General features: G+C 47.5%; 2 protein-coding genes and 1 long non-coding RNA gene across 6 annotated transcripts in view; 2 read left to right on the top strand and 1 right to left on the bottom strand.

The window, feature by feature from the left end:
• Positions 1-12346, top strand: part of pold1 (polymerase (DNA directed), delta 1, catalytic subunit) — a 44361-nt gene extending 32015 nt beyond the window's left edge. The window contains exons 21-28 of one of the 4 annotated variants that reach the window (XM_045719496.1): positions 2816-2968; positions 3153-3255; positions 3361-3493; positions 3620-3733; positions 6268-6320; positions 7258-7365; positions 11181-11264; positions 12188-12346. In XM_045719496.1, the coding sequence (XP_045575452.1) occupies positions 2816-2968; positions 3153-3255; positions 3361-3493; positions 3620-3733; positions 6268-6320; positions 7258-7365; positions 11181-11234 (718 nt within the window). In that variant the 3' untranslated portion in view covers positions 11235-11264; positions 12188-12346. 4 annotated transcript variants of the gene reach the window in all.
• On the top strand, positions 12208-15878 carry LOC123743531 (mucin-2). The gene is made up of 7 exons (XM_045721277.1): positions 12208-12291; positions 12350-12640; positions 12792-13067; positions 13190-13662; positions 13786-15353; positions 15572-15624; positions 15722-15878. Exons 1-7 carry the CDS (start codon positions 12208-12210, stop codon positions 15785-15787), a joined length of 2811 nt encoding a protein of 936 aa, XP_045577233.1. The 3' UTR covers positions 15788-15878.
• Positions 15879-16068: 190 nt separating this feature from the next.
• LOC106606237 (uncharacterized) lies at positions 16069-26380 on the bottom strand. Its single transcript, XR_006770154.1, has 3 exons — positions 26056-26380; positions 17551-17724; positions 16069-17053 (listed from the first exon to the last, which is right to left on the bottom strand). It is a non-coding gene; the product is annotated as an uncharacterized lncRNA (long non-coding RNA).
• Between the last annotated feature and the right edge of the window lie 695 nt (positions 26381-27075).

Raw genomic sequence — 27075 nt, 5'->3', positions numbered from 1 at the left:
CTACTGCAGAACATTCTCATAGACGGGTACCTACTGCAGAACATTCTCATAGACGGGTACCTACTACCTACTGCAGAACATTCTCATAGACGGGTACCTACTGCAGAACATTCTCATAGACGGGTACCTACTGCAGAACATTCTCATAGACGGGTACCTACTGCAGAACATTCTCATAGACGGGTACCTACTGCAGAACATTCTCATAGACGGGTACCTACTGCAGAACATTCTCATAGACGGGTACCAAATGCAGAACATTCTCATAGACGGGTACCTACTGCAGAACATTCTCATAGACAGGTACCTACTGCAGAACATTCTCATAGACGGGTACCTACTGCAGAACATTCTCATAGACGGGTACCTACTGCAGAACATTCTCATAGACGGGTACCTACTACCTACTGCAGAACATTCTCATAGACTAGACTTCTTGTCAATGTTCTGATAATGTATGTTTTGGAGAAGTAGAAAGAAAACATATGAAAATTATTCAACAGATTGAAATATGTTGTGGTCGTGAATGAGGTGACTACACGGGACCTTTGTCCTGTTTAGTAGGTGTACAGTATATAACGGAGTTGTTGTCCTGTTCAGTAGGTATGTAACAGAGTTGTTGTCCTGTTCAGTAGGTATGTAACAGAGGTGTTGTCCTGGGTCCTGTTCAGTAGGTCTGTAACAGAGGTGTTGTCCTGGGTCCTGTTCAGTAGGTATGTAACAGAGGTGTTGTCCTGGGTCATGTTCAGTAGGTATGTAACAGAGGTGTTGTCCTGGGTCCTGTTCAGTAGGTATGTAACAGAGGTGTTGTCCTGGGTCCTGTTCAGTAGGTATGTAACAGAGGTGTTGTCCTGGGTCCTGTTCAGTAGGTATGTAACAGATGTGTTGTCCTGGGTCCTGTTCAGTAGGTCTGTAACAGAGGTGTTGTCCTGGGTCCTGTTCAGTAGGTATGTAACAGAGGTGTTGTCCTGGGTCCCGTTCAGTAGGTCTGTAACAGAGGTGTTGTCCTGGGTCCTGTTCAGTAGGTATGTAACAGAGGTGTTGTCCTGGGTCCTGTTCAGTAGGTACGTAACAGAGGTGTTGTCCTGGGTCCTGTTCAGTAGGTATGTAACAGAGGTGTTGTTCTGGGTCCTGTTCAGTAGGTATGTAACAGAGGTGTTGTCCTGGGTCCTGTTCAGTAGGTCTGTAACAGAGGTGTTGTTCTGGGTCCTGTTCAGTAGGTATGTAACATGTGTTGTCCTGGGTCCTGTTCAGTAGGTCTGTAACAGAGGTGTTGTTCTGGGTCCTGTTCAGTAGGTCTGTAACAGAGGTGTTGTCCTGGGTCCTGTTCAGTAGGTCTGTAACAGAGGTGTTGTCCTGGGTCCTGTTCAGTAGGTCTGTAACAGAGGTGTTGTCCTGGGTCATGTTCAGTAGGTACGTAACAGAGGTGTTGTCCTGGGTCCTGTTCAGTAGGTATGTAACAGAGGTGTTGTCCTGGGTCCTGTTCAGTAGGTATGTAACAGAGGTGTTGTCCTGGGTCATGTTCAGTAGGTATGTAACAGAGGTGTTGTCCTGGGTCCTGTTCAGTAGGTATGTAACAGAGGTGTTGTCCTGGGTCCTGTTCAGTAGGTCTGTAACAGAGGTGTTGTTCTGGGTCCTGTTCAGTAGGTATGTAACATGTGTTGTCCTGGGTCCTGTTCAGTAGGTCTGTAACAGAGGTGTTGTCCTGGGTCCTGTTCAGTAGGTCTGTAACAGAGGTGTTGTCCTGGGTCATGTTCAGTAGGTATGTAACAGAGGGAAACTGGGAGGCACTATCTTAACGTGTCCAATAAGAAACTTGTTTTCGTTTGCCGTTGCAGAACATTTAAATATTGAACTACAATCTAGATATTTGTGTTGTATACATGTTTGTTACTGACATGCTGCTTGTTGTATTGAAGTAAGTTTTGTCTGGTTGATGTCTGAAACTAATGTTGCTTCTGTCTTGGTCCAGGCCTCCTGAAAAAGTTTTGTTTCAACGAGACTAACCTGGTTAAATAAATCAAATAAATGACTCTGCTCCTTCTCTCCCTCATCGTCTCTCTACCCTCCCTCCCTCCCTCACTCGTCTCTCTACCCTCCCTCCCTCACCCTCCCTCCCTCACTCGTCTCTCTACCCTCCCTCCCTCACTCGTCTCTCTACCCTCCCTCCCTCACTCGTCTCTCTACCCTCCCTCCCTCACTCGTCTCTCTACCCTCCCTCCCTCACTCGTCTCTCTTACCTCCCTCCCTCACTCGTCTCTCTAACCTCCCTCCCTCACTCGTCTCTCTACCCTCCCTCCCTCCCTCCCTCACTCGTCTCTCTACCCTCCCTCCCTCCCTCGTCTCTCTACCCTCCCTCCCTCCCTCCCTCGTCTCTCTACCCTCCCTCCCTCCCTCGTCTCTCTACCCTCCCTCCCTCCCTCCCTCCCTCCCTCCCTCCCTCACTCGTCTCTCTACCCTCCCTCCCTCCCTCCCTCGTCTCTCTACCCTCCCTCCCTCCCTCCCTCGTCTCTCTACCCTCCCTCCCTCCCTCCCTCACTCGTCTCTCTACCCTCCCTCCCTCCCTCCCTCACTCGTCTCTCTACCCTCCCTCCCTCCCTCCCTCCCTCCCTCGTCTCTCTACCCTCCCTCCCTCACTCGTCTCTCTACCCTCCCTCCCTCCCTCCTCGTCTCTCTACCCTCCCTCCCTCCCTCGTCTCTCTACCCTCCCTCCCTCCCTCGTCTCTCTACCCTCCCTCCCTCACTCGTCTCTCTACCCTCCCTCCCTCACTCGTCTCTCTACCCTCCCTCCCTCCCTCCTCGTCTCTCTACACAGAGATCCCCAGGGTGCGGTGGCCCACGCCAAAGAGGTGATCTCTGACCTGCTGTGTAACCGCATCGACATCAGCCAGCTGGTTATCACCAAGGAGCTGACTCGCACAGCCCAGGAGTACGCTGCCAAGCAGGCGCATGTGGAGCTGGCCGAGAGGTAACGAGGGAGAGATGGAGAGAGGCACAGAGAGAGGAGGAACATTGGAGGCTGGTGCAGGGAGAAATGGGGTGGAAAGGCTCATTGTAATGGCTGGATTGGAATGGTTTATGGAAGCCCATCCAAATAAAAGTGGTTTTAACCTTGTTACCAGTTGATAACCTCTGACCCCTCACCTCTGCAGGATGAAGAAGAGAGACGCGGGTAGCGCCCCCCAACTGGGAGACAGAGTTCCCTACGTCATCATCAAAGCTGCCAAAGGAGTAGCAGCATACATGAAGTCTGAGGTTAGAACTGGGTGTGTCTATTGGAAATATTCATGTGATTGTTGGTAAGCCGTGTAAAGGTACATTAATTAACATTCACACAAATAATGAATCTTGTGTGTGCAGGACCCAATCTATGTTCTGGAGAACAACATTCCCATTGACACCCAGTACTACCTGGAACAACAGCTCTCCAAGCCACTGCTCCGCATCTTTGAGCCCATCCTGGGAGAGAGCAAAGCAGAGAGCGTCTTACTGAGTGAGTCAGTATGCCACACACACTCTCGTCCTTTCTCTAGGCCCACTCACTCACTACAAACACACCATGACTGCTGCTATTATTAGACTAATTGCACTAATAAAGTTGATTTTATGTGCGTTTCAGAGGGGGATCACACGCGCTGTAAGACAGTGTTGACCTCCAGGGTGGGGGGGCTCATGGCCTTCGCCACCAGGAGGAGCGCCTGTATCGGTTGCAGAGCAGTGCTGAAGAACGATGGTGAGACTGTAATAATGTACTGTGTGTGTGTGTGTGTGTGTGTGTGTGTGTGTGTGTGTGTTCCCACTAATTCATCCTCTTTCTGCTGTGGCTGTGTGTTCCCACTAATCCATCCATCTTTCTGCTGTGGCTGTGTGTTCCTACTAATCCATCCATCTTTCTGCTGTGGCTGTGTGTTCCCACTAATCCATCCATCTTTCTGCTGTGGCTGTGTGTTCCTACTAATCCATCCTCTTTCTGCTGTGGCTGTGTGTTCCCACTAATCCATCCATCTTTCTGCTGTGGCTGTGTGTTCCCACTAATCCATCCATCTTTCTGCTGTGGCTGTGTGTTCCCACTAATCCATCCTCTTTCTGCTGTGGCTGTGTGTTCCCACTAATCCATCCTCTTTCTGCTGTGGCTGTGTGTTCCTACTAATCCATCCATCTTTCTGCTGTGGCTGTGTGTTCCCACTAATCCATCCTCTTTCTGCTGTGGCTGTGTGTTCCCACTAATCCATCCTCTTTCTGCTGTGGCTGTGTGTTCCCACTAATCCATCCTCTTTCTGCTGTGGCTGTGTGTTCCTACTAATCCATCCTCTTTCTGCTGTGGCTGTGTGTTCCTACTAATCCATCCTCTTTCTGCTGTGGCTGTGTGTTCCTACTAATCCATCCTCTTTCTGCTGTGGCTGTGTGTTCCTACTAATCCATCCTCTTTCTGCTGTGGCTGTGTGTTCCTACTAATCCATCCTCTTTCTGCTGTGGCTGTGTGTTCCCACTAATCCATCCTCTTTCTGCTGTGGCTGTGTGTTCCCACTAATCCATCCATCTTTCTGCTGTGGCTGTGTGTTCCTACTAATCCATCCATCTTTCTACTGTGGCTGTGTGTTCCTACTAATCCATCCTCTTTCTGCTGTGGCTGTGTGTTCCTACTAATCCATCCTCTTTCTGCTGTGGCTGTGTGTTCCCACTAATCCATCCATCTTTCTGCTGTGGCTGTGTGTTCCTACTAATCCATCCATCTTTCTGCTGTGGCTGTGTGTTCCTACTAATCCATCCTCTTTCTGCTGTGGCTGTGTGTTCCCACTAATCCATCCTCTTTCTGCTGTGGCTGTGTGTTCCTACTAATCCATCCTCTTTCTGCTGTGGCTGTGTGTTCCTACTAATCCATCCATCTTTCTGCTGTGGCTGTGTGTTCCCACTAATCCATCCTCTTTCTGCTGTGGCTGTGTGTTCCCACTAATCCATCCTCTTTCTACTGTGGCTGTGTGTTCCTACTAATCCATCCTCTTTCTGCTGTGGCTGTGTGTTCCCACTAATCCATCCTCTTTCTGCTGTGGCTGTGTGTTCCTACTAATCCATCCTCTTTCTGCTGTGGCTGTGTGTTCCCACTAATCCATCCTCTTTCTGCTGTGGCTGTGTGTTCCTACTAATCCATCCTCTTTCTGCTGTGGCTGTGTGTTCCTACTAATCCATCCATCTTTCTGCTGTGGCTGTGTGTTCCCACTAATCCATCCTCTTTCTGCTGTGGCTGTGTGTTCCCACTAATCCATCCTCTTTCTGCTGTGGCTGTGTGTTCCCACTAATCCATCCTCTTTCTGCTGTGGCTGTGTGTTCCTACTAATCCATCCTCTTTCTGCTGTGGCTGTGTGTTCCTACTAATCCATCCTCTTTCTGCTGTGGCTGTGTGTTTCCACTAATCCATCCATCTTTCTGCTGTGGCTGTGTGTTCCCACTAATCCATCCATCTTCCTGCTGTGGCTGTGTGTTTCCACTAATCCATCCTCTTTCTGCTGTGGCTGTGTGTTCCTACTAATCCATCCTCTTTCTGCTGTGGCTGTGTGTTCCCACTAATCCATCCATCTTTCTGCTGTGGCTGTGTGTTCCCACTAATCCATCCTCTTTCTGCTGTGGCTGTGTGTTCCTACTAATCCATCCTCTTTCTGCTGTGGCTGTGTGTTCCCACTAATCCATCCTCTTTCTGCTGTGGCTGTGTGTTCCCACTAATCCATCCATCTTTCTGCTGTGGCTGTGTGTTCCTACTAATCCATCCTCTTTCTGCTGTGGCTGTGTGTTCCCACTAATCCATCCTCTTTCTGCTGTGGCTGTGTGTTCCCACTAATCCATCCTCTTTCTGCTGTGGCTGTGTGTTCCTACTAATCCATCCTCTTTCTGCTGTGGCTGTGTGTTCCCACTAATCCATCCTCTTTCTGCTGTGGCTGTGTGTTCCCACTAATCCATCCATCTTTCTGCTGTGAATGTGCTTGCATTCTTGTGTGTTTTCACTTGCACATCCTTCTGTGTGTGTGTGTGTGTGTGTGTGTGTACACGTGTTTAACTATGCTTGTGGGGACCAGAAGTCACCACAAGAATAAACAAGCATTTGACCAACTGGGGACATTTTGTTGGTCCCCGCAAGGTCAAATGCTATTTCTAGGGGGGTTATGGTTAAGGTTAGGGAAAATAGGATTTTGAATGGGACTGAATTGTGTGTCCCCACAAGGTTAGTTGTACAAGACTGTGTGGGATTTCTAATCTCTGCTGTCCTCCCCACAGCGGCTGTGTGTGATTTCTGTAAGAAGAAGGAGTCGGAGCTGTACCAGAAAGAGGTACAATATACCAACCTGTTCTGTTAATCTGGTGCTAAATATTTAATGTAATAGGGATACTACATCCGTACATTGGGGTGTGTCAAGGTGATGTGGTGATAACTACTTTCTAATGGTGAATCCATCTGGTGATTAAATACACTGAACAAAAATATAAACACAACATGGAAAGTGTTGGTCCCATGTTTCATGAGCTGAAATAAAAGATCCCAGAAATGTTCCATACGCACAAAAGCTTATTTCTCTCAAATTGTGTGCACTATTGTGTTTACATTCCTGTTTGCGAGCATTTCTCCTTTCCCAATATAAGCTATCCAACCTACAGGTGTGGCATATCAATAAGCTGATTAAACAGCATGATCATTACACAGGTGCACCTTGTGCTGGGGACAATAAAAGGCCATTCTAATATGTGCAGTTTTGTCACACAACACAATGCCATAGGGAGCGTGCAATTGGCATGATGACTGCAGGAATGACCACCAGAGCTGTTACCAGAGAATTGAACATGCATTTCTTTACCATAAGCTGCCACCAAAGTTGTTTTATAGAATTTGGCAGTACATCCAACCGGCCTCCCTACCGTAGACTACGTGGAACCACTCAGGATCTCCACATCTGGCTTCTTCACCTGCGGGATCGTCAGAGGGGGGAGGGGGGTTGCGGAGGAGTTTTAGTCTGTAATAAAGCCCTTTTGTGGTGAAAAACTCATTCTGATTGGTTGGACCTGGCTTCCTAGTGGGTGACCCTATGCCCACTCATGGCTGTGCCCCAGCCCAGTCATGTGAAATCCACAGATTAGGGCCTAATGAATTTATTTAAATTGACTGATTTCCTTATATGAACTGTATCTCAGCAAAATCTTTGAAATTGTTGCATGTTGTGTTTATATTTTTGTTCAGTGTACTTAATAATGGTGAATCTCTTTGAATTCTAGATCTTCCACTTAAGTACTCTGGAGGAGCGCTTCTCTCGCCTGTGGACACAGTGTCAACGCTGTCAGGGCTCTCTCCATGAGGATGTGCTCTGTACCAGGTATACAAATGTGTGTGTTTGAAAGTTACTTTGCCGGTACATCGTTAATGTGACTCTCTCACAGAGTGATGTCAAGCTCCAAGTTAGTTTACAATCTAAAGATAACTTATGTAAATAAATACATAGGTGACATTTCTGAAATGGGAGATACTCTATATTCACTAATGAAAGGGAAACTTTAATGCACATAAATGTGCAACATCTGTACCAGCAGTACACACTCATGTCGGACAATTACCACACACAGACCCACTCTGAAATACACGCAACATATCTGTTACACACAGAACTAATAAAAATAGCAGACATTGAATATCCCTTTGAGCATGGTGAAGTTATTAATTACATTTTGGATGGTGTATCAATACACCCAGTCACTAGAAAGGTACAGGCGTCCTTCCCAAGTAAGTCAATTGCCAGAGAGGAAGGAAACCGCTCAGGGATGAGGCCAATGGTGACTTTAAAACAGTTAGTTCTCTCATCACAGCCATTAAACACTGAGGATTGGATCAACAACATTGTACTTATTCCACAATACTAACCTAAATGACAGAGTGAAAAGAAGCCTGCGCGGAATAATAAAATATTCCAAAACATGCATCCTGTTTTGCAGCAAGGCATTAAAGTAGAACTGCAAAAAATGTGGCAAAGAAATAAAATCTTTGCCCTGAATACACAGTGTTATGTTTGGGGCAAATCCAATGTGGCACATCACTGAGTACCACTCTTCATATTTTCAAGCATGTTGGGGGCTGTATCATGTTATGGGTATGCTTGTCATCATCAAAGACTAGAGGTTTTTTTGGGCTAAAAAGACACGGAATAGAGATGAGCACAGGCAAAATCCTAGTGGAAAACCTGGTTCAGTCTGCTTTCAAACAGACACTGGGAGACAAATTGACCTTTCAGCATGACAATAACCTAAACACAAAGCCAAATATACACTGGAGTTGCTTACCAAGATGCCGTTGAATGTTGCTGAGTGGCCTAGTTTTTATTTAAATCAGCTTGAAAATATATGACAAGACATAAAAATGGCTAGCAATGATCAACAACCAACTTCACAGAGCTTGAAAAATGTTTAAAAGAAAAAATGTGAGGTGGTTATCACCTCTCTTAAATATCAACTGTTATTGGTCACATACACATGTTTAGCAGATGTTATTGTGGGTGTAGCAAAATGCTTGTGTTCCTAGCTCCAACAGTGCAGTAGTATCTAACAATTCACAGCACTACACACATATAAAAGAATGGAATTAAGAAATGTATAAATATTAGGACGAGCAGCACAGGTGAAACACCTTAAGGCAGCCCTCCGCACCTCTCTGATTCAGAGGGGTTGGGTTAAATGCGGAAGACACATTTCAGTTGAATGCATTGTTGTACAACTGATTAGGTATCCCCCGTCAAACCCCTGTATCACAGTTCAACCCCCCAGTAACCAAGCTGTCAGAGCAGCAGTCCCTTAAAAAGCATGAGCTGACACACACCCAAACATTTTTGTTGATTCTGACGGAGGGTAAACTGTATAAAAAGAAAGTTGCACACTCTGTATAGGTTGTATTACGTTTTCTGGAGTATATCTCTTGTGAAAATAGCAACAATAGTCCCAAAATTTTACGGTAGGTATGGGGTTCTGCTCATGCATTCTCATTTTCACGTCAAACCCACCTCTAGTGTGCGTGGCCAAAGAGCTCTGTTTTTCATGGATGTTTGATGTTATGGGGCTATTTTGCGTCTACTGTTTCTGGGGCCCTTGTTAAGGCCAACGGGATAATGTACAGTGACAAGAAAAAGTGAACCCTTTAGAATTACCTGGATTTCTGCATAAATTGGTCATAAAATTTGATCTGATCTTCATCTTAGTCACAACAATAAACAAACAGTGTGCTTAAACTAATAACACACAAATTATTGTATTTTTCTTGTCTATATTGAATACATCATTTAAACATTCGGTGTAGGTTGGAAAAAGTAGGCGAACCCCTTGGCTAATGACTTTTCCAAAAGCTAACGAGTCAGCTAACCTGGAGTCCAATCAATGAGACGAGATTAGATATGTTGGTTAGAGCTGCCTTGCCCTATAAAAAACACTCACAAAATTTGAGTTTGCTATTCACAAGAAGCATCGCCTGATGTGAACCATGCCTCGAACAAAAGAGATCTCAGAATACCTAAGATTAAGAATTGTTGACTTGCATAAAGCTGGAAAGGGTTACAAAAGTATCTATAAAAGCCTTGATGCACATCACTCCACGGTAAGACAAATTGTCTATAAATGGAGAAAGTTCAGCACTGTTGCTACTCTCCCTAGGAGTGGCCGTCCTGCAAAGATGACAGCAAGAGCACAGCGCAGAATGCTCAATGAGGTTAAGAAGTATCCTAGTGTCAGCTAAAGACTTACAGAAATCTCTGGAACATGCTAACATCTCTGTTGATGAGTCTATGATACGTAAAACACTAAACAAGAATGGTGTTCATGGGAGGACACTACGGAAGAAGCCACTGCTGTCCAAAAAAAACATTGCTGCACGTCTGAAGTTCGCAAAAGTGCCCCTTGATGTTCCACAGCGCTACTGGCAAAATATTCTGTGGACAGATGAAACTAAAGTTGAGTTGATTGGAAGGAAAACACAACATCAAAACCTCATCCCAACTGTAAAGTATGGTGGAGGGGGCATCATGGTTTGGGGCTGCATTGCTGCCTCAGGGCCTGGACAGCTTGCTATCATTGACAGAAAAATGTATTCCCAAGTTTATCAAGACATTTTGCAGAACAGTGTAAGGCTATTTGTCCGCCAATTAAAGCGCAACAGGACAACGACCCACAACACAGAAGTAAATCAACAACAGAATGGCTTCAACCTGATTTAAAATGCTGTAGCATGACCTCGAGAGCGGTTCACACCAGACATGCTAAGAATATTGCTGAACTGAAACAGTTCTAACGAGGAATGGTCCAAAATCCCTCCTGACCGTTGTGCAGGTCTGATCGGCAACTACAGAAAACGTTTGGTTGAGATTATTGCTGCCAAAGGAGGGTCAACCAGTTATTAAATACAAGGGTTCACATACTTTTTCCGCCCTGCACTGTGACTGTTTACACGGTGTTCAATAAAGACATGAAAACGTATAATTGTTTGTGTGTTATTAGTTTAAGCAGACTGTGTTTGTCTACTGTTGTGAATTAGATGAAGATCCGATCAAATTTTATGACCAATTTATGCAGAAATCCAGGTAATTCCAAAGGGTTCATACTTTTTCTTGCCACAGTACTTCACCAAGTACTAGGATATTTTGGCCAAAAACCTGGTTGCCTCTGCCAGGAGGCTGAAAGTTAGCCCCAAGTGGATCTTCCAGCAAGACAATAACCCCAAGCACAAATCAAAATCCACAAATACAATTTTTATTGGCCACAAAATCAACATCTGTCTCCAGACTTCAAAACCATTTGAAAACCTGTGGTTTGAATTGAAGAGGGAAGTCCATAAGCACAGACGAAGGATCTCCAAAGATGTTGTTTAGAGGAATGGTGTAAGATCCCTCCCATTGTGTTCTATAATCTCATGAAACACTTTAGAAGAAGGCTCAGTACCCTTATCCTCTCAAGGTGAGGTATTGAAACAGGAGATAAAGTTACTTAAACAAAATATCTTTCTCTGAGCAATGAAATAATATAAATCCCCATATTTATGGAGCATACAGTATTTGAACTCTTTATTTTATTCGTTTTTGCTCATCTTTATCAAGGTTGTCAATAATTTAAGACCCCACGGTATATATTATTATTATTAAGTTTATGTTTCTGTCCCTCCCTGTGTACAGCCGGGACTGTCCCATATTCTACATGAGGAAGAAGGTGCAGAAAGACCTGGATGATCAGGAGAAGCTGGTGTCTCGCTTTGGATGGTGAGAGGCAGAACCAACAGACTCCATATTAACCGGCTTTCCCCACTCCCCCTCTTTCCCTCTCCTGGAAAGGATTTGTACTGTATTGTCTTGTAAGAATTATAAATGTTACACTATTTTCTTGAAATATGAATCTAAATAAATTGAATTTTTTGTAGAATTGTGTCTAGGCATTTTCTGTCTACAGTCTAGAAGACTTGTTGCATTGGTCCAAAAGTATGGTGGTGGATATTGTAATATGTTGGTTACTAAAATTTGTGTAGCAGGTATTTTATGATAACCTGTGCAAAGCAGCAGTCATTTTTTACTATACACTTCTAAAAGGCTACATTTCAGGGTTCCCATGCTATGTGTTGATATAGACTAAGGCCTGTATTTATGAAGCATCTCAGTAGAAGTTCTGATCTAGGATAGGGCTTGCAAAGGGAGGGTATGTTACTGGGAACTTTCTACGTTTCCCAGTAAACTACCAGAATTTTGGTATATTTTAAGAATAATTTGTAATTGGGCTCCCGAGTGGCACAGCATCTCAGTGCAAGCGGTGACACTACAGTCCCTGGTTCGAATCCAGGCTGAATCACATCTGCCCTTGATTGGGAGTCCCTTTGGTGGCGCACAATTGGCCAAGCGTCGTCCGGGGTAGGCCGTCATTGTAAATAACAATTTGTTCTTAACTGACTTGCCTAGTTAAATAAAATAAAAAGTCAAATCTAGTGGCCCTTTTAGGTACTTCAGATTATCACAGTTGTCTAATTATCTCTGGCACATTGTGGCTTCATCAAGTCAAATTTAAATTGTTAAATGACAAAGCTGTAAAATTAGGGTTTTGTAGCGACCAGAGCAGGCACAAGGTGCTGGCTCCCCAGGGCACTATGTGGTGGAACTGTGTAAGAAGTGTGGCCTCTTCCCTTTTACCCCTTCAGCCATTGAAGGGTCCCATTTAATGCCGTCTCGGTCCCTACCGGGTACCAACACTGCCTCTCCTGGAACCAGCAGCACTGTGACTTCCACCAGCACCTCCTCCCCAGTGACCACAGGAGGACCCTCAGTCCCTGCCCCAGCTCCTGCCCCATCCCCTGCCCCAGTCCCATCCCCAGCTCCTGCTCCAGTTCCATCCCCTGCTCCAGTTCCATCCCCTGCCCCAGTCCCAGCTCCATCCCCTGCCCCAGTCCCTGCTCCAGCCCCAGTCCCTGCTCCAGTTCCTGCCCCAGTTCCTGCTCCAGCCCCATCCCCTGCCCCAGTCCCATCCCCAGCTCCTGCCCCAGTCCCTGCTCCAGCTCCTGCCCCGGGTCCCTGCTCCATCCCCTGCACCAGTCCCTGCTCCATCCCCTGCACCAGTCCCAGCTCCATCCCCTCACCAGTCCAGTCCAGCTCCAGTCCCTGCCCCAGTCCCTGCTCCAGAAAAGCACCCGCTAATAGAGGGGGGGGCTGATACCGAAGGACCTGGGGCACATCCTTACTGTCCTGAAGTATAGGACAGACCGATACAGAAGACTCCCTGTGGTCGCCACATGCCTCCCCGGGGAGGAATACAAGCGCCAGTGGCAGGAGAGGGGTGAGAAGGAGAGGACCGAGGTAGAGGAGAAAGAGCGTCGGGCAGCCCTCAGAACACAGAGGGCACAGGAGAGAGCTGCCATGGATGAGACCATAGACGCCATTGCCTCTGCTGGAACCACTACTGACAGCTGCGTCACCACCGCCAGTGACTCCCAGTGTGCAACACCTGTAGGAGCCGCCGGACCCCCGAGCACACCGTCGTCCCCTCAACCCCACCACTACAAACACCAGCTCCTCCAAGCCATCGTCAGTTTTTACGTCCACCACCACCCAACCAACTGCCCCCTCCATCTCCCCTGGTAACACCACCACAGCAGCCTCATCTGTACCAACTGCCCCCTCCATCTCCCCTGGTAACACCACCACAGCAGCCTCATCTGTACCAACTGCCCCCTCCATCTCCCCTGGTAACACCACCACAGCAGCCTCATCTGTACCAACTGCCCCCTCCATCTCCCCTGGTAACACCACCACAGCAGCCTCATCTGTACCAACTGCCCCCTCCATCTCCCCTGGTAACACCACCACAGCAGCCTCATCTGGTATCCCTGCCCCCTCCATCTCCCCTGGTAACACCACCACAGCAGCCTCATCTGGTACCAACTGCCCCCTCCATCTCCCCTGGTAACACCACCACAGCAGCCTCATCTGTACCAACTGCCCCCTCCATCTCCCCTGGTAACACCACCACAGCAGCCTCATCTGTACCAACTGCCCCCTCCATCTCCCCTGGTAACACCACCACAGCAGCCTCGTCTGGTATCCCTGCTCCCTCCATCTCCCCTGGTAACACCACCACAGCAGCCTCATCTGGTACCAACTGCCCCCTCCATCTCCCCTGGTAACACCACCACAGCAGCCTCATCTGGTATCCCTGCCCCCTCCATCTCCCCTGGTAACACCACCACAGCAGCCTCATCTGTACCAACTGCCCCCTCCATCTCCCCTGGTAACACCACCACAGCAGCCTCATCTGTACCAACTGCCCCTCCATCTCCCCTGGTAACACCACCACAGCAGCCTCATCTGTACCAACTGCCCCCTCCATCTCCCCTGGTAACACCACCACAGCAGCCTCGTCTGGTATCCCTGCTCCCTCCATCTCCCCTGGTAACACCACCACAGCAGCCTCATCTGTACCAACTGCCCCCTCCATCTCCCCTGGTAACACCACCACAGCAGCCTCGTCTGGTATCCCTGCTCCCTCCATCTCCCCTGGTAACACCACCACAGCAGCCTCATCTGTACCAACTGCCCCCTCCATCTCCCCTGGTAACACCACCACAGCAGCCTCGTCTGGTACCACTGCCCCCTCCATCTCCCCTGGTAACACCACCACAGCAGCCTCGTCTGGTATCCCTGCTCCCTCCATCTCCCCTGGTAACACCACCACAGCAGCCTCGTCTGGTATCCCTGCTCCCTCCATCTCCCCTGGTAACACCACCACAGCAGCCTCATCTGTACCAACTGCCCCCTCCATCTCCCCTGGTAACACCACCACAGCAGCCTCATCTGTACCAACTGCCCCCTCCATCTCCCCTGGTAACACCACCACAGCAGCCTCGTCTGGTATCCCTGCTCCCTCCATCTCCCCTGGTAACACCACCACAGCAGCCTCATCTGTACCAACTGCCCCCTCCATCTCCCCTGGTAACACCACCACAGCAGCCTCGTCTGGTATCCCTGCTCCCTCCATCTCCCCTGGTAACACCACCACAGCAGCCTCGTCTGGTATCCCTGCTCCCTCCATCTCCCCTGGTAACACCACCACAGCAGCCTCGTCTGGTACCACTGCTCCCTCCATCTCCCCTGGTAACACCACCACAGCAGCCTCGTCTGGTATCCCTGCTCCCTCCATCTCCCCTGGTAACACCACCACAGCAGCCTCATCTGTACCAACTGCTCCCTCCATCTCCCCTGGTAACACCACCACAGCAGCCTCGTCTGGTACCACTGCTCCCTCCATCTCCCCTGGTAACACCACCACAGCAGCCTCGTCTGGTATCCCTGCTCCCTCCATCTCCCCTGGTAACACCACCACAGCAGCCTCGTCTGGTATCCCTGCTCCCTCCATCTCCCCTGGTAACACCACCACAGCAGCCTCGTCTGGTATCCCTGCCCCCTCCATCTCCCCTGGTAACACCACCACAGCAGCCTCGTCTGGTATCCAACTGCCCCCTCCATCTCCCCTGGTAACACCACCACAGCAGCCTCGTCTGGTATCCCTGCTCCCTCCATCTCCCCTGGTAACACCACCACAGCAGCCTCGTCTGGTATCCCTGCTCCCTCCATCTCCCCTGGTAACACCACCACAGCAGCCTCGTCTGGTATCAACTGCCCCCTCCATCTCCCCTGGTAACACCACCACAGCAGCCTCGTCTGGTATCCCTGCTCCCTCCATCTCCCCTGGTAACACCACCACAGCAGCCTCGTCTGGTATCCCTGCCCCCTCCATCTCCCCTGGTAACACCACCACAGCAGCCTCGTCTGGTATCCCTGCTCCCTGCAATTCGAATACAGCCATCTCCACAGGTAACATATGTTAAGTATTTTTGTGTTTTATAAAACTGCAGTCTTTAAAGATTTTCTTTCTCTCTTTACATATCTACAGTCCATAGCACCAGCCCTCAAGGCATGTCCACCTCCTCCAAAACTTCTGCAGCTTCCTCCAGATGTATTGATGTAAACATTTAGAAAATGGTTTTCATGAAACATGTTCTGTCTAACACTACTTTTTCTCTCAACTGCAGCACAGAAAAGGAAGAGAAAAGCTTTACCTGCCACCCATGGGCACCACCCTCAGGTACTAAATAATCTGTTGTGTCAATTACTATTGTTGCTGTAGTACTTTGCATTTGCAAACCATGTTAATCAACTTGATTATGTTTTTCAAATAAAAGAAGACCACCTGCTGTGCTCCCTGTGGGGAGAGTGGATCCGTCTGCAAGCTCCCCGCTGGAGTGTAGGTCCGCTGTGACTTCTGCCAACACTGGTTCCACTGCAGGTGTGTGCTGTGACTTCTGCCAACACTGGTTCCACTGCAGGTGTGTGCTGTGCTTCTGCCATGTTCGCTGCGGTGCGTGCTGTGACTTCTGCCAACACTGGTTCCACTGCAGGTGTGTGCTGTGACTTCTGCCAACACTGGTTCCACTGCAGGTGTGTGCTGCGACTTCTGCCAACACTGGTTCCACTGCAGGTGTGTGCTGTGGATTTCTTTGACAATATAGGAATGGGGGTTGAGATTCAATTGTTTGTTTTCATATTAAATTATTTATTTGTAAAAAATCCAATACATGTCTAAAAAAATGTTTTTTAATTATTCAACCCATCTTGTGTATTTTTCCTTTACTTTCATTGTGCATCTCTGCAACAAACTCCAACAGTGTTTTCATTTTTCATGTCAATCACTGAAATTAAAGTTTTATTTATATTTTAGTATTAAACTGCTATCTACTTTCTCAAAAAATATGAATCTGTAAAACGAGTTGAGACATTATTTGGTTACAACACTGAAAAGATGTTGGTGAAGAACCGTTTTTGAGAGTCCACAGGATTAACCCAATGAAAAGTTGAATGGTTGGTGTCTTTTTTTACTAAATTGTAAGGTGGCCATCTTTATTGTGTACCATCTTTATTTATTTTGTACCTTTTATTTAAGTAGTCAAGTCAGTTAAGAATAAATTCATATTTACAATGACGGCCTACCCCAGCCAAACCCAGAAGACGCTGGGCCAATTGTGCGCCACCCAATCACGGCCGGATTGTGATACAGCCTGGAATTGAACCAGGGTCTGTAGTGACACCTCTAGCACTGAGATGCAGTGCCTTAGACCGCTGCGCCACTTGGGAGCCCATAGTAATAATGCCGATAATACGGGACGTATTTTTTAGCTAAAACGCTCATAGTATTTCCAATGAAATGTCAAACATGCTAATTGCTAACCTGTTAGCTAACATTTTTACAACACCAATAATCACAAAACATTGATGGCTTGATCACAGGATAACACTGTTGAAGGTAATATATTTCATGAACGGTGTTGAATATGCCGATAACTCGGGTCTCTCCAGAGATGTTCGATCGGTTCAAGTCGGGCTCTGGCTGGGCCACTTAAGGACATTTAGAAACTGTCCAGTACTTGTCCAGTCATTTTTGCATTTGGATAGATGTTGCATTTTTGTCCTCCGACTTGATTTCTGATGTCCCTGCCTTGTCCCCCCGTGTTGTCTCCCTGTAAGCACAACCGATACCCAGGTCAGAAGGAGGCTTATAGCCGTAGTGTTAACATGAAGGAAGGCAGATGCAGGAGGTGAATAATGAGACAGAAGACAGCTCTTGTTAGCTTGGACCTCTGTCATCAACCTGTACTGCGGTATTGAGCCTACCATGTAGTCGTGTGGTGAGAGTTCCTGTTTGGAAGTCAAAAGGCTGGGTGTTTGATCCTGGCCAAGCCATACCAAGTTTTTAGAAAATGTGACTGTATGAGTCTTTGTTTTAGCACTCAGCATTAAATATATTGCACAGTGGATATTTTAAACACCACCTCCAAATATCTGACCTGTTGAGGAACTATATTCCCATTTTACCTAAAAACCTGCCAACTTATCGCACTTACCTTTCGCCACAAAAGTTGAGAGTTAAGGTCCCTTCTGTAACCAATTCCCTACTGTTTAATGGTGTCAGTCTACCTTCTAAGTTCATGCAATTTTAATTGCCATGTTGTCTTACCTGAATAGATGGATGCTGGAGGTCTGGGGTCACGCGGCGATCAACGTCGCTCTCGGACGAGCGGTCCTGTGGGGAAGAGCGGTCCTGTGGGGAAGAGCGGTCCTGTGGGGAAGAGCGGTCCTGTGGGGAAGAGCGGTCCTGTGGGGAAGAGCGGTCCTGTGGGGAAGAGCGGTCCTGTGGGGAAGAGCCATGCATGTCAAGTGACTGACGCAACTGTCAGTACATTTTTAGAAAGTAATGAAACTGCTATGCTGTTTTACCTGAGTGGAATATTTCGAATCAAAATGTATTTGTCATATGCACCAAATACAACAGGTGTAGACCTTACCGTGAAATGCTTACTTACAAGCCATTAACCAACAATGCAGTTATTTTTCTTAAGAGTAAAAAAAAATATTTACTAAATTAACACAATAACAATGAGGCTATACTTCGCTCGGCAGGTAATATTACATTACAACAGAACGATTTGATTAGTGTAATGTTAGCTAGTGTGGCAAAGAAGGGGGTCGAGTGATAAATGGCAGATATGTGAGGGCAGAACTAATAAACGGGCTCTGCACAATCACTAAAATGGCCACCCCGATCAGAACTACAGATCACAAAATGGCCGACTGCCAAAACTACAATTCCCAGAAGCAAGGGGAACCCTCAGAAGGTGGAGCCGACCCACAGATAAAAGGTCAAGAAAAACCAGGAGAGAGAGAGAGAGAGGGCGGGAAGGATCTATGAACCATAGAGAAAGAGACAATCTATATTGCCTGGATTTACCGTGTACGAGCTGGACTGTTTTGGACTTACCTGTTGGCGTTTAGACCTGGACCTACCGAGAACCAGATTTGTGTACCGAACCCTGCTATCCTTGACCTTACCTGCGGCCTGGGTGGACCAGGACAGGGAAACAAACACACAGGTACTGTCATGTTCGAAAGAACTTTCATTCTGGGCTGACTTTGGTGACAGTTTCCCACTTAATTTGTGACAAACGCTCCTAACTTTGAAGAGGTTTGCCACACTAGCTACATAGTTGTCTTTGTATCTAAGATAAAAGTGTAGTACAGAGAAACTATCGAGGTTAGCTAGCCAGCTACATTTTCAAACCGTCTACAACGCAGCCACTGCTAGCTAGCCAACTTTACCAGCTAGCAGTACTGTATCATTTTAGTCAATAAGATTTTTTGCAACGTAAGCTTAACTTTCTGAACATTCGAGATGTGTAGTCCACTTGTGTAGCTAGCAGGACTGACTTTGTGTTAGCTAGCCAACGTTTAATTACTTCTGCGTTATGAAAGGAACTAGACACGGACACGAATGATCCATTGGTAGTTTGTTGTAACCAAGTATTGGTGCTAACCGTGTGTTATTGGATGCTAGTTAGCTACGGCGTCATAGGATACGGTGCACTGGGTGGGTTCCACGGAAGAATACTGTACCAAGTTATCTAGCTGAATAAACTAAGTTTGAGCCTATTCCTGGAAACATTGAACCACTGTAGTTTACATCAATTATAATTTCTAAGTGGAAGTTGGAATAGTTATTTGAGTGTTTCAGCGAATGGTTAGTGAGGGAGGCCCTGCTCTCTCGCTTCCCCAGATGTTTAGTTAATTTTCATTCCAATCTCCTTTGCATTAGCGTAGCCTCTTCTGTAGCCTGTCAACTATCTGTCTGTCTATCCCTGTTCTCTCCTCTGCACAGGCCATACAAACGCCTCACACCGCGTGGCTACTGCCACTCTAACCTGGTGGTCCCAGCGCGCACGACCCACGTGGAGTTCCAGGTCTCCGGCAGCCTCTGGAACTGCCGGTCTGCGGCCAACAAGGCAGAGTTCATCTCAGCATATGCTACCCTCCAGTCCCTCGACTTCTTGGCACTGACGGAAACATGGATTACCACAGATAACACTGCTACTCCTACTGCTCTCTCCTCGTCTGACCACGTGTTCTCGCATACCCCTAGAGCATCTGGTCAGCGGGGTGGTGGCACTGGAATCCTCATCTCTCCCAAGTGGACATTCTCTCTTTCTCCCCTGACCCATCTGTCTATCTCCTCCTTTGAATTCCATGCTGTCACAGTCACTAGCCCATTCAAGCTTACCATCCTTATCATTTGTCGCCCTCCAGGTTCCCTTGGAGAGTTCATCAATGAGCTTGACGCCTTGATAAGTTACTTTCCTGAGTACGGCTCACCCCTCACAGTTCTGGGTGACTTTAACCTCCCTCACGTCTACCTTTGACTCATTTCTCTCTGCCTCCTTCTTTCCTGTTCCTCTTTTGACCTCACCCCCTCACCGTCCCCCCCTACTTACAAGGCAGGCAATACGCTTGATCTCATCTTTACTAGATGCTGTTCTTCTACTAATCTCACTGCAACTCCCCTCCAAGTCTCCGACCACTACCTTGTATCCTTTTCCCTCTCGCTCTCCTCCAACACTACTTACTCTGCCCCTACTCAGATGGTATTGCGCCGTCGCAACCTTCGTGCTCTCTCTCCCGCTACTCACTCCTCTTCCATCCATCATCTCTTCCCTCTGCTCAATCCTTCTTCCCTCCTCTCCTCCCTTTCTGCATCATTTGACTCTCTATGTCCCCTATCCTCCAGGCCGGCTCGGTCCTCCCCTCCTGCTCCGTGGCTCGACGACTCATTGCGAGCTCACAGAACAGGGCTCCGGGCAGCCGAGCGGAAATGGAGGAAAACTAGCCTCCCTGCGGACCTGGCATCTTTTCACTCCCTCCTCTCTGCATTTTCTTCCTTTGTTTCTGCTGCTAAAGCCACTTTCTACCACTCTAAATTCCAAGCATCTGCCTCGAACCCTAGGAAGCTCTTTGCTACCTTCTCCTCCCTCCTGAATCCCCCCCCCCTCTCTGCGGATGACTTCGTCAACCATTTTGAAAAGGTTGACGACATCCGATCCTCGTTTAAGTCAAACGACACCGCTGGTCCTGCTCACATTGCCAGACCCTATGCTTTGACCTCTTTCTCCCCTCTCTCTCCAGATGAAATCTTGCGACTTGTGACTGCCGGCCGCCCAACAACCTGCCCGCTTGACCCTATCCCCTCTCTTCTCCAGACCATTTCCGGAGACCTTCTCCCTTACCTCACCTCGCTCATCAACTCATCCTTGACCGCTGGCTACGTCCCTTCCGTCTTCAAGAGAGCGAGAGTTGCACCCCTTCTCAAAAAACCTACACTCGATCCCTCCGATGTCAACAACTACAGACCAGTATCCCTTCTTTCTTTTCTCTCCAACTCTTGCTAACTCTCTCAGAATGACCTTGATCCAAATCAGTCAGGTTTCAAGACTGGTCATTCAACTGAGACTGCTCTTCTCTGTGTCACGGAGGCTCTCCGCACTGCTAAAGCTAACTCTCTCTCCTCTGCTCTCATCCTTTTAGACCTATCTGCTGCCTTTGATACTGTGAACCATCAGATCCTCCTCTCCACCCTCTCCGAGTTGGGCATCTCCGGCGCGGCTCACTCTTGGATTGTGTCCTACCTGACAGGTCGCTCCTACCAGGTGGCACGGCGAGAATCCGTCTCCGCACCACGTGCTCTCACCACCGGTGTCTCCCAGGGCTCAGTTCTAGGCCCTCTCCTATTCTCGCTATACACCAAGTCACTTGGCTCTGTCATATCCTCACATGGTCTCTCCTATCATTGCTACGCAGACGACACACAATTAATCTTCTCCTTTCCCCCTTCTGACAACCAGGTGGCGAATCGCATCTCTGCATGTCTGGCAGACATATCAGTGTGGATGACGGATCACCACCTCAAGCTGAACCTCGGCAAGACGGAGCTGCTCTTCCTCCCGGGGAAGGACTGCCCGTTCCATGATCTCGCCATCACGGTTGACAACTCCATTGTGTCCTCCTCCCAGAGTGCTAAGAACCTTGGCGTGACCCTGGACAACACCTTGTCGTTCTCCGCTAACATCAAGGCGGAGACCCGATCCTGTAGGTTCATGCTCTACAACGTTTGCAGAGTACGACCCTGCCTTACACAGGAAGCGGCGCAGGTCCTAATCCAGGCACTTGTCATCTCCCGTCTGGATTACTGCAACTCGCTGTTGGCTGGGCTTCCTGCCTGTGCCATTAAACCCCTACAACTCATCCAGAACGCCGCAGCCCGTCTGGTGTTCAACCTTCCCAAGTTCTCTCACGTCACCCCGCTCCTCCGCACACTCCACTGGCTTCCAGTTGAAGCTCGCATCTGCTACAAGACCATGGTCGCACTGGATAAGAGCGTCTGCTAAATGACGTAAATGTAAAATGTAATGTAAATGCTATATACAGGGGGTACCGGTATCGAGTCAATGTGTGGGAGTACAGGTTAGTCGGTAATATGTACATGTAGGTAGGGGTAAAGTGACTATGCATAGATAAAACAGCAAGTAGCAGCAGCATAAAAAAAAAAGAAGCGGGGGTCAATACAAATAGTCTGGGTAGCCATTTGATTAGCTGTACAGCAGTCTTATGGCTTGGGGGTAGAAGCTGTTACGGAGCCTGTCAGACCTAAACTTGGCGCTCCTGTACCGTTTGCCGTGCAGGTAGCAGAGAGAAGTCTATGACTAGGGTGGCCTGAGTCTGACCATTTTTAGGGCCTTCCTCTGGGATATAGAGGTCCTGGATGGCAGGAATCTTGGCCCCAGTGATGTACTGGGTGGTACGCACTACCCTCTGTGTGCCGTGCGGTCGAATGCTGAGCAGTTGCCCTACCAGGCGCTGATGTAACCAGTCAGGATGCTCTTGATGGTGCAGCTGTAAAACCTACTGAGGATCTGAGAACCCATGTCAAATCTTTTCAGTCTCTTGAGGGGGAATAGGTTTTGTCGTGCCCTCTTCACGACTGTCTTGGTGTGTTTGGACCATAATAGTTTGTTGGTGTTGTGGACACCAAGGAACTTGACGCTCTCAACCTGCTCCACTACAGTCCTATCGATGTCAATGGGGGCGTGCTCGGCCCCCCTTTTCCTGTAGTCCACGATCATCTGCTTTGTCTTGATCATGTTGAGGGAGAGGTTTTTGTCCTGGAACCACACTGCCAGGACTCTGACCTCCTCCCTATAGGCTGTCTCATTGGGCTGTTACGGTCACCCTATTACCACCACACCGGCGGTCACGAGTCATGATGGCAGTCAAATTCCACATGACCGTTTAGTCACGGTAATTAGACTTCTCCAAGCTCTGATGCTGCTGATGGTCATTAATAACCTACCAAACATACTAACTGCCTGGTACTCAGCACTCTATTGTCCCTCTATTCACTCTGACATCAATGCAATCTAAAATCTAATCAAACACTTTGAGAGCCCTTGAGATGTTTCTACACCTTGATTGGAGTCCACCGGTTGTAAATTCAATTGATTGGACATGATTTGGAAAGGCACACACCTGTCTATAGAGAAGGTCCCACAGTTGACAGTGCGTGTCAGAGCAAAAACCAAGCCATGAGGTCGAAGGAATTGTCCGTAGAGCTCTGAGACATGATTGTGTCGAGGCACAGATCTGGGGAAGGGTACCCAAACAATTCTGCAGCATTGAAGGTCCCCAAGAACACAGTGGACTTATTTTGGAACCACCAAGACTCTTCCTAGAGCTGGCTGCCCGGCCAAATTGAGCAATCGGGGGAGAAGGGCCTTGGTCAGGGAGGTGACCAAGCACCCGATGGTCACTCTGAAAGAGCTCTAGAGTTCCTCTGTGGAAATGGGAGAACCTTCCAGAAGGACAACCATCTCTGCAGCACTCCACCAATCAGGCCTTTATGGTAGTGGCCAGATAGAAGCCACACCTCAAATCAAAATCAAATCAAATTGTATTTGTCACATGCACGTGTTCAGCAGATGTTATTGCGGGTGTAGTGAAATGCTTGTGCTTCTAGTTCCGACAGTGCAGCAATATCTAACAATGTCACAACAAATACCTAATACACACACATCTAAGTAAAGCAATGGAATTAAGAATAAATAAATATATGGACAAGCAATGTCAGTGGCATAGACTGAGATACAGTAGATGGTATAGAACAGTATATACGTATGAGATGAGTAATGTAATATGTAATCATTATTAAAGTGACTAGTGTTCCATTTATTAAAGTGGCCAATGACTTAGTCTGTATGTAGGCAGCAGCCTCTCTGTGCTAGTGATAGCTGTTTAACAGTCTGATGGCCTTGATAGAAGCTGTTTTTCAGTCTTGGTCCCAGCTTTGATGCACCTGTACTGACCTCGCCTTCTGGATGTTAGCGGTGTGAACAGGCAGTGGCTCGGGTGGCTGTTGTCCTTGATGATCTTTTTGGCCTTCCTGTGACATCGGGTACTGTAGGTGTCCTGGAGGGCAGGTAGTTTGCCCCCCTGGTGATGCGTTGTGCAGACCTCACTACCCTCTGGAGAGCCCTGCGGTTGTGCGTGGTGCAGTTGCCGTTTGGAAATTTGGCTTGTCATCTAAAACACAAACTTTTATAGATGCACAATCGAGAGCATCCTGTCGGGCTGTATCACCGCCTGGTACGGCAAATCCTGAAAAGTGATAGAGGTTATTTTCCTGACACCAGAGCCCTCACCTCCTCCCTGTAGGCTGTCTCGTCATTGTTGGTAATCAGGCCTACTACTGTTGTCTGTAAACTTGGATGATTGAGTTGGAGGCGTGCATACCCATGCAGTCATAGGTGAACAGGGAGTACAGGAGGGAGCTGAGCACGCACCCTTGTGGGGGCCCCAGTGTTGAGGATCAGCAAAGTGAAGGTGTTGTTTCCTACCTTCACCACCTGGGGTTGGCCTGTCAGGAAGACCAGGACCCAATTGCACAGGGCAGGGTTCAGACCCAGGGCCTCGAGCTTAATGATGAGCTTGGAGGGTACTATGGTGTTGAATGCCGAGCTATAGTCAATGAATATCATTCTTACATAGGTATTCCTCTTGTCCAGATGGGATAGGGCAGTGTGCAGTAAAATTCCTAATTAAAAGGCACCTGAAGGACTCTCAGACCATGAGAAACAAGATTCCCTGGTCTGATGAAACCAAGATTGAACTCCTTGGCCTGAAAGCCAAGCATCACGTCTGGAGGAAACCTGGCACCATCCCTACGATGAAGCATGGTGGTGGTAGCATCCTGCTGTGGAGATGCTACCAGCAGCAGGGACTGGGAGACTAGTCAGGATGGCAAAGATGAAAGGAGCAAAGTACAGAGAGATCCTTGATGAAAACGTGCTCCAGAGCGCTCAGGACCTCAGACTGGGGTGAAGGCCCACTCCTATTCTCGCTATACACCAAGTCACTTGGCTCTGTCATATCCTCACATGGTCTCTCATATCATTGCTATGCAGATGACACACAATTAATCTTCTCCTTTCCCCCTTCTGACAACCAGGTGGCGAATCGCATCTCTGCATGTCTGGCAGACATATCAGTGTGGATGACGGATCACCACCTCAAGCTGAACCTCGGCAAGACGGAGCTGCTCTTCCTCCCGGGAAGGACTGCCCGTTCCATGATCTCGCCATCACGGTTGACAACTCCCTTGTGTCCTCCTCCCAGAGTGCTAAGAGCCTTGGCGTGACCCTGGACAACACCCTGTCGTTCTCCACCAACATCAAGGCGGTGACCCGATCCTGAAGGTTCACCTTCCAACAGGACAATGACCCTAAGCACACAGCCAATACAATGCAGGAGTGGCTTCGGGACAAGTCTCTGAATGTCCTTGAGTGGCCCAGCCAGAGCCCGGACATGAACCCGATTGAACATCTCTGGAGAGACCTGAAAATAGCTGTGCTCCCCATCCAACCTGACAGAGCTTGAGAGGATATGCAGAGAAGAATGGGAGAAACTCTCCAAATACAGGTGTGCCAAGCTTGTATCGTCATACCCAAGAAGACTCAATGCTGTAATTGCTGCCAAAGGTGCTTCAACAAAGTACTGAGTAAACGGTCTGAATACTTATCGAAATGTGATATATTAGCAAAAGTGTCTAAACCTGTTTTTGCTTTGTCAGTATGGGGTATTGTGTGTAGATTGATGAGGAAATGTTGTCTTTGATTATTCTTTGTCTTCCTTTTGCTGTGGTAGTGCATGGGTTTTTCCCTGATGGGCCTCTCTTCACACTAGGGGCAGTTCAAAGAGGGAGTTCAACCACTTATTTTACACATGAAACCTTCTATTTAGGTCCGCTCATACAGAACTAGTAAAGGCTCCGTGGAGAAAAAAATGGTGCAATAAAAAAATAACTACTTTTTTGATTTATCAGAAGGGTGCTGCAGTACCCTTAGTCCCCTTACATCCCACGGCTATGGGCCTTACCCTTGTTGTGTGGCACTGCATTGTGCAACCTTGGAGTCCTCTAGATATTGAACAAAAGAGAACACTTATGACTAAAATACATGATATTCTCCTACAGTTCTGAAGGTGACTTGAGGAAACCTGGCATAAATACAGTATGACTACAATAATGTACCAGCTGGTACTTTTTCCCTCACAGCATGTATAGAAAGTGGAAGAGTTATAAATCTTTTACCTTTGTTCTGAGACGACATGTTGATGTCACCTCCTACTTTGGAATTGATCTCTGGGGCAATTACAATGCTTCCACCCTGCGCTGTGATGGTAGACTGGGGATTGTAGGTTGGTCTGTGCGGGGGAGAGAGACAGAGATGGGAGATAGAGGTAACCCTGTGCCCTTACCCTGCTACTACAACACAAGACAAACACTGACCTCAAATACTTAATCAAAGTCATAGTCACTTTTTAACCATACCTACATGTACATATTACCTCAATCAGCCTGACTAACCGGTGTCTGTATATAGTCTTGCTACTGTTATTTTCACTGTCTTTTTACTGTTGTTTTTATTTATTTTCTTATCTATTGTTCACCTAATACCTATTTTTTATTTCAAAATTGCACTGTTGGTGTAAGTAAGCATTTCACTGTAAGGTCTACACCTGTTGTATTCGGCGCACGTGACAAATAAACTTTGATTTGATTTGTTCCCCAGTAGGCCATCATTGTAAATAAGAGTTTGTTCTTAATTGACATGCCTAGTTAAATAAAAGGTTACATTTAAAAAATAATGTCATGCTTCCTTCCTGTTGCGGATCTTGTGCAGACAACCATTTCCCTTTGCTCCTAGACTTTTCCACTTCACAATAACAGCACTTACAGTTGATAGGGGCAGCTCTAGGAGGGCAGAAATTTGAAGAACTGACTTGTTGGAAAGGTGGCATCCTATGAAAGTCACTGAGCTCTTCAGTACGGGCCATTCAACTGGCAATGTTTGTCTATAAAGATTGCATGGCTGTGTGCTCGATTTTATACAGTGGGGGGAAAAAGTATTTGATCCCCTGCTGATTTTGTTTGTTTGCCCACTTACAAAGAAATGATCAGTCTATACTTATTTCCCTCATTAAAATGCAAATCAATTTATAACATTTCTGACATGCGTTTTTCTGGATTTTTTGTTGTTATTCTGTCTCTCACTGTTCAAATAAACCTACCATTAAAATTATAGACTGATCACTTCTTTGTCAGTGGGCA

This window comes from Salmo salar, chromosome ssa06 (assembly GCF_905237065.1).
Source record: "Salmo salar chromosome ssa06, Ssal_v3.1, whole genome shotgun sequence".
In the NCBI taxonomy this organism is placed as follows: Eukaryota; Metazoa; Chordata; class Actinopteri; order Salmoniformes; family Salmonidae; genus Salmo; species Salmo salar.
The sequence above is the reverse complement of the archived record's forward strand: the minus strand, read 5'-3'. Positions and strand labels throughout refer to the sequence as shown.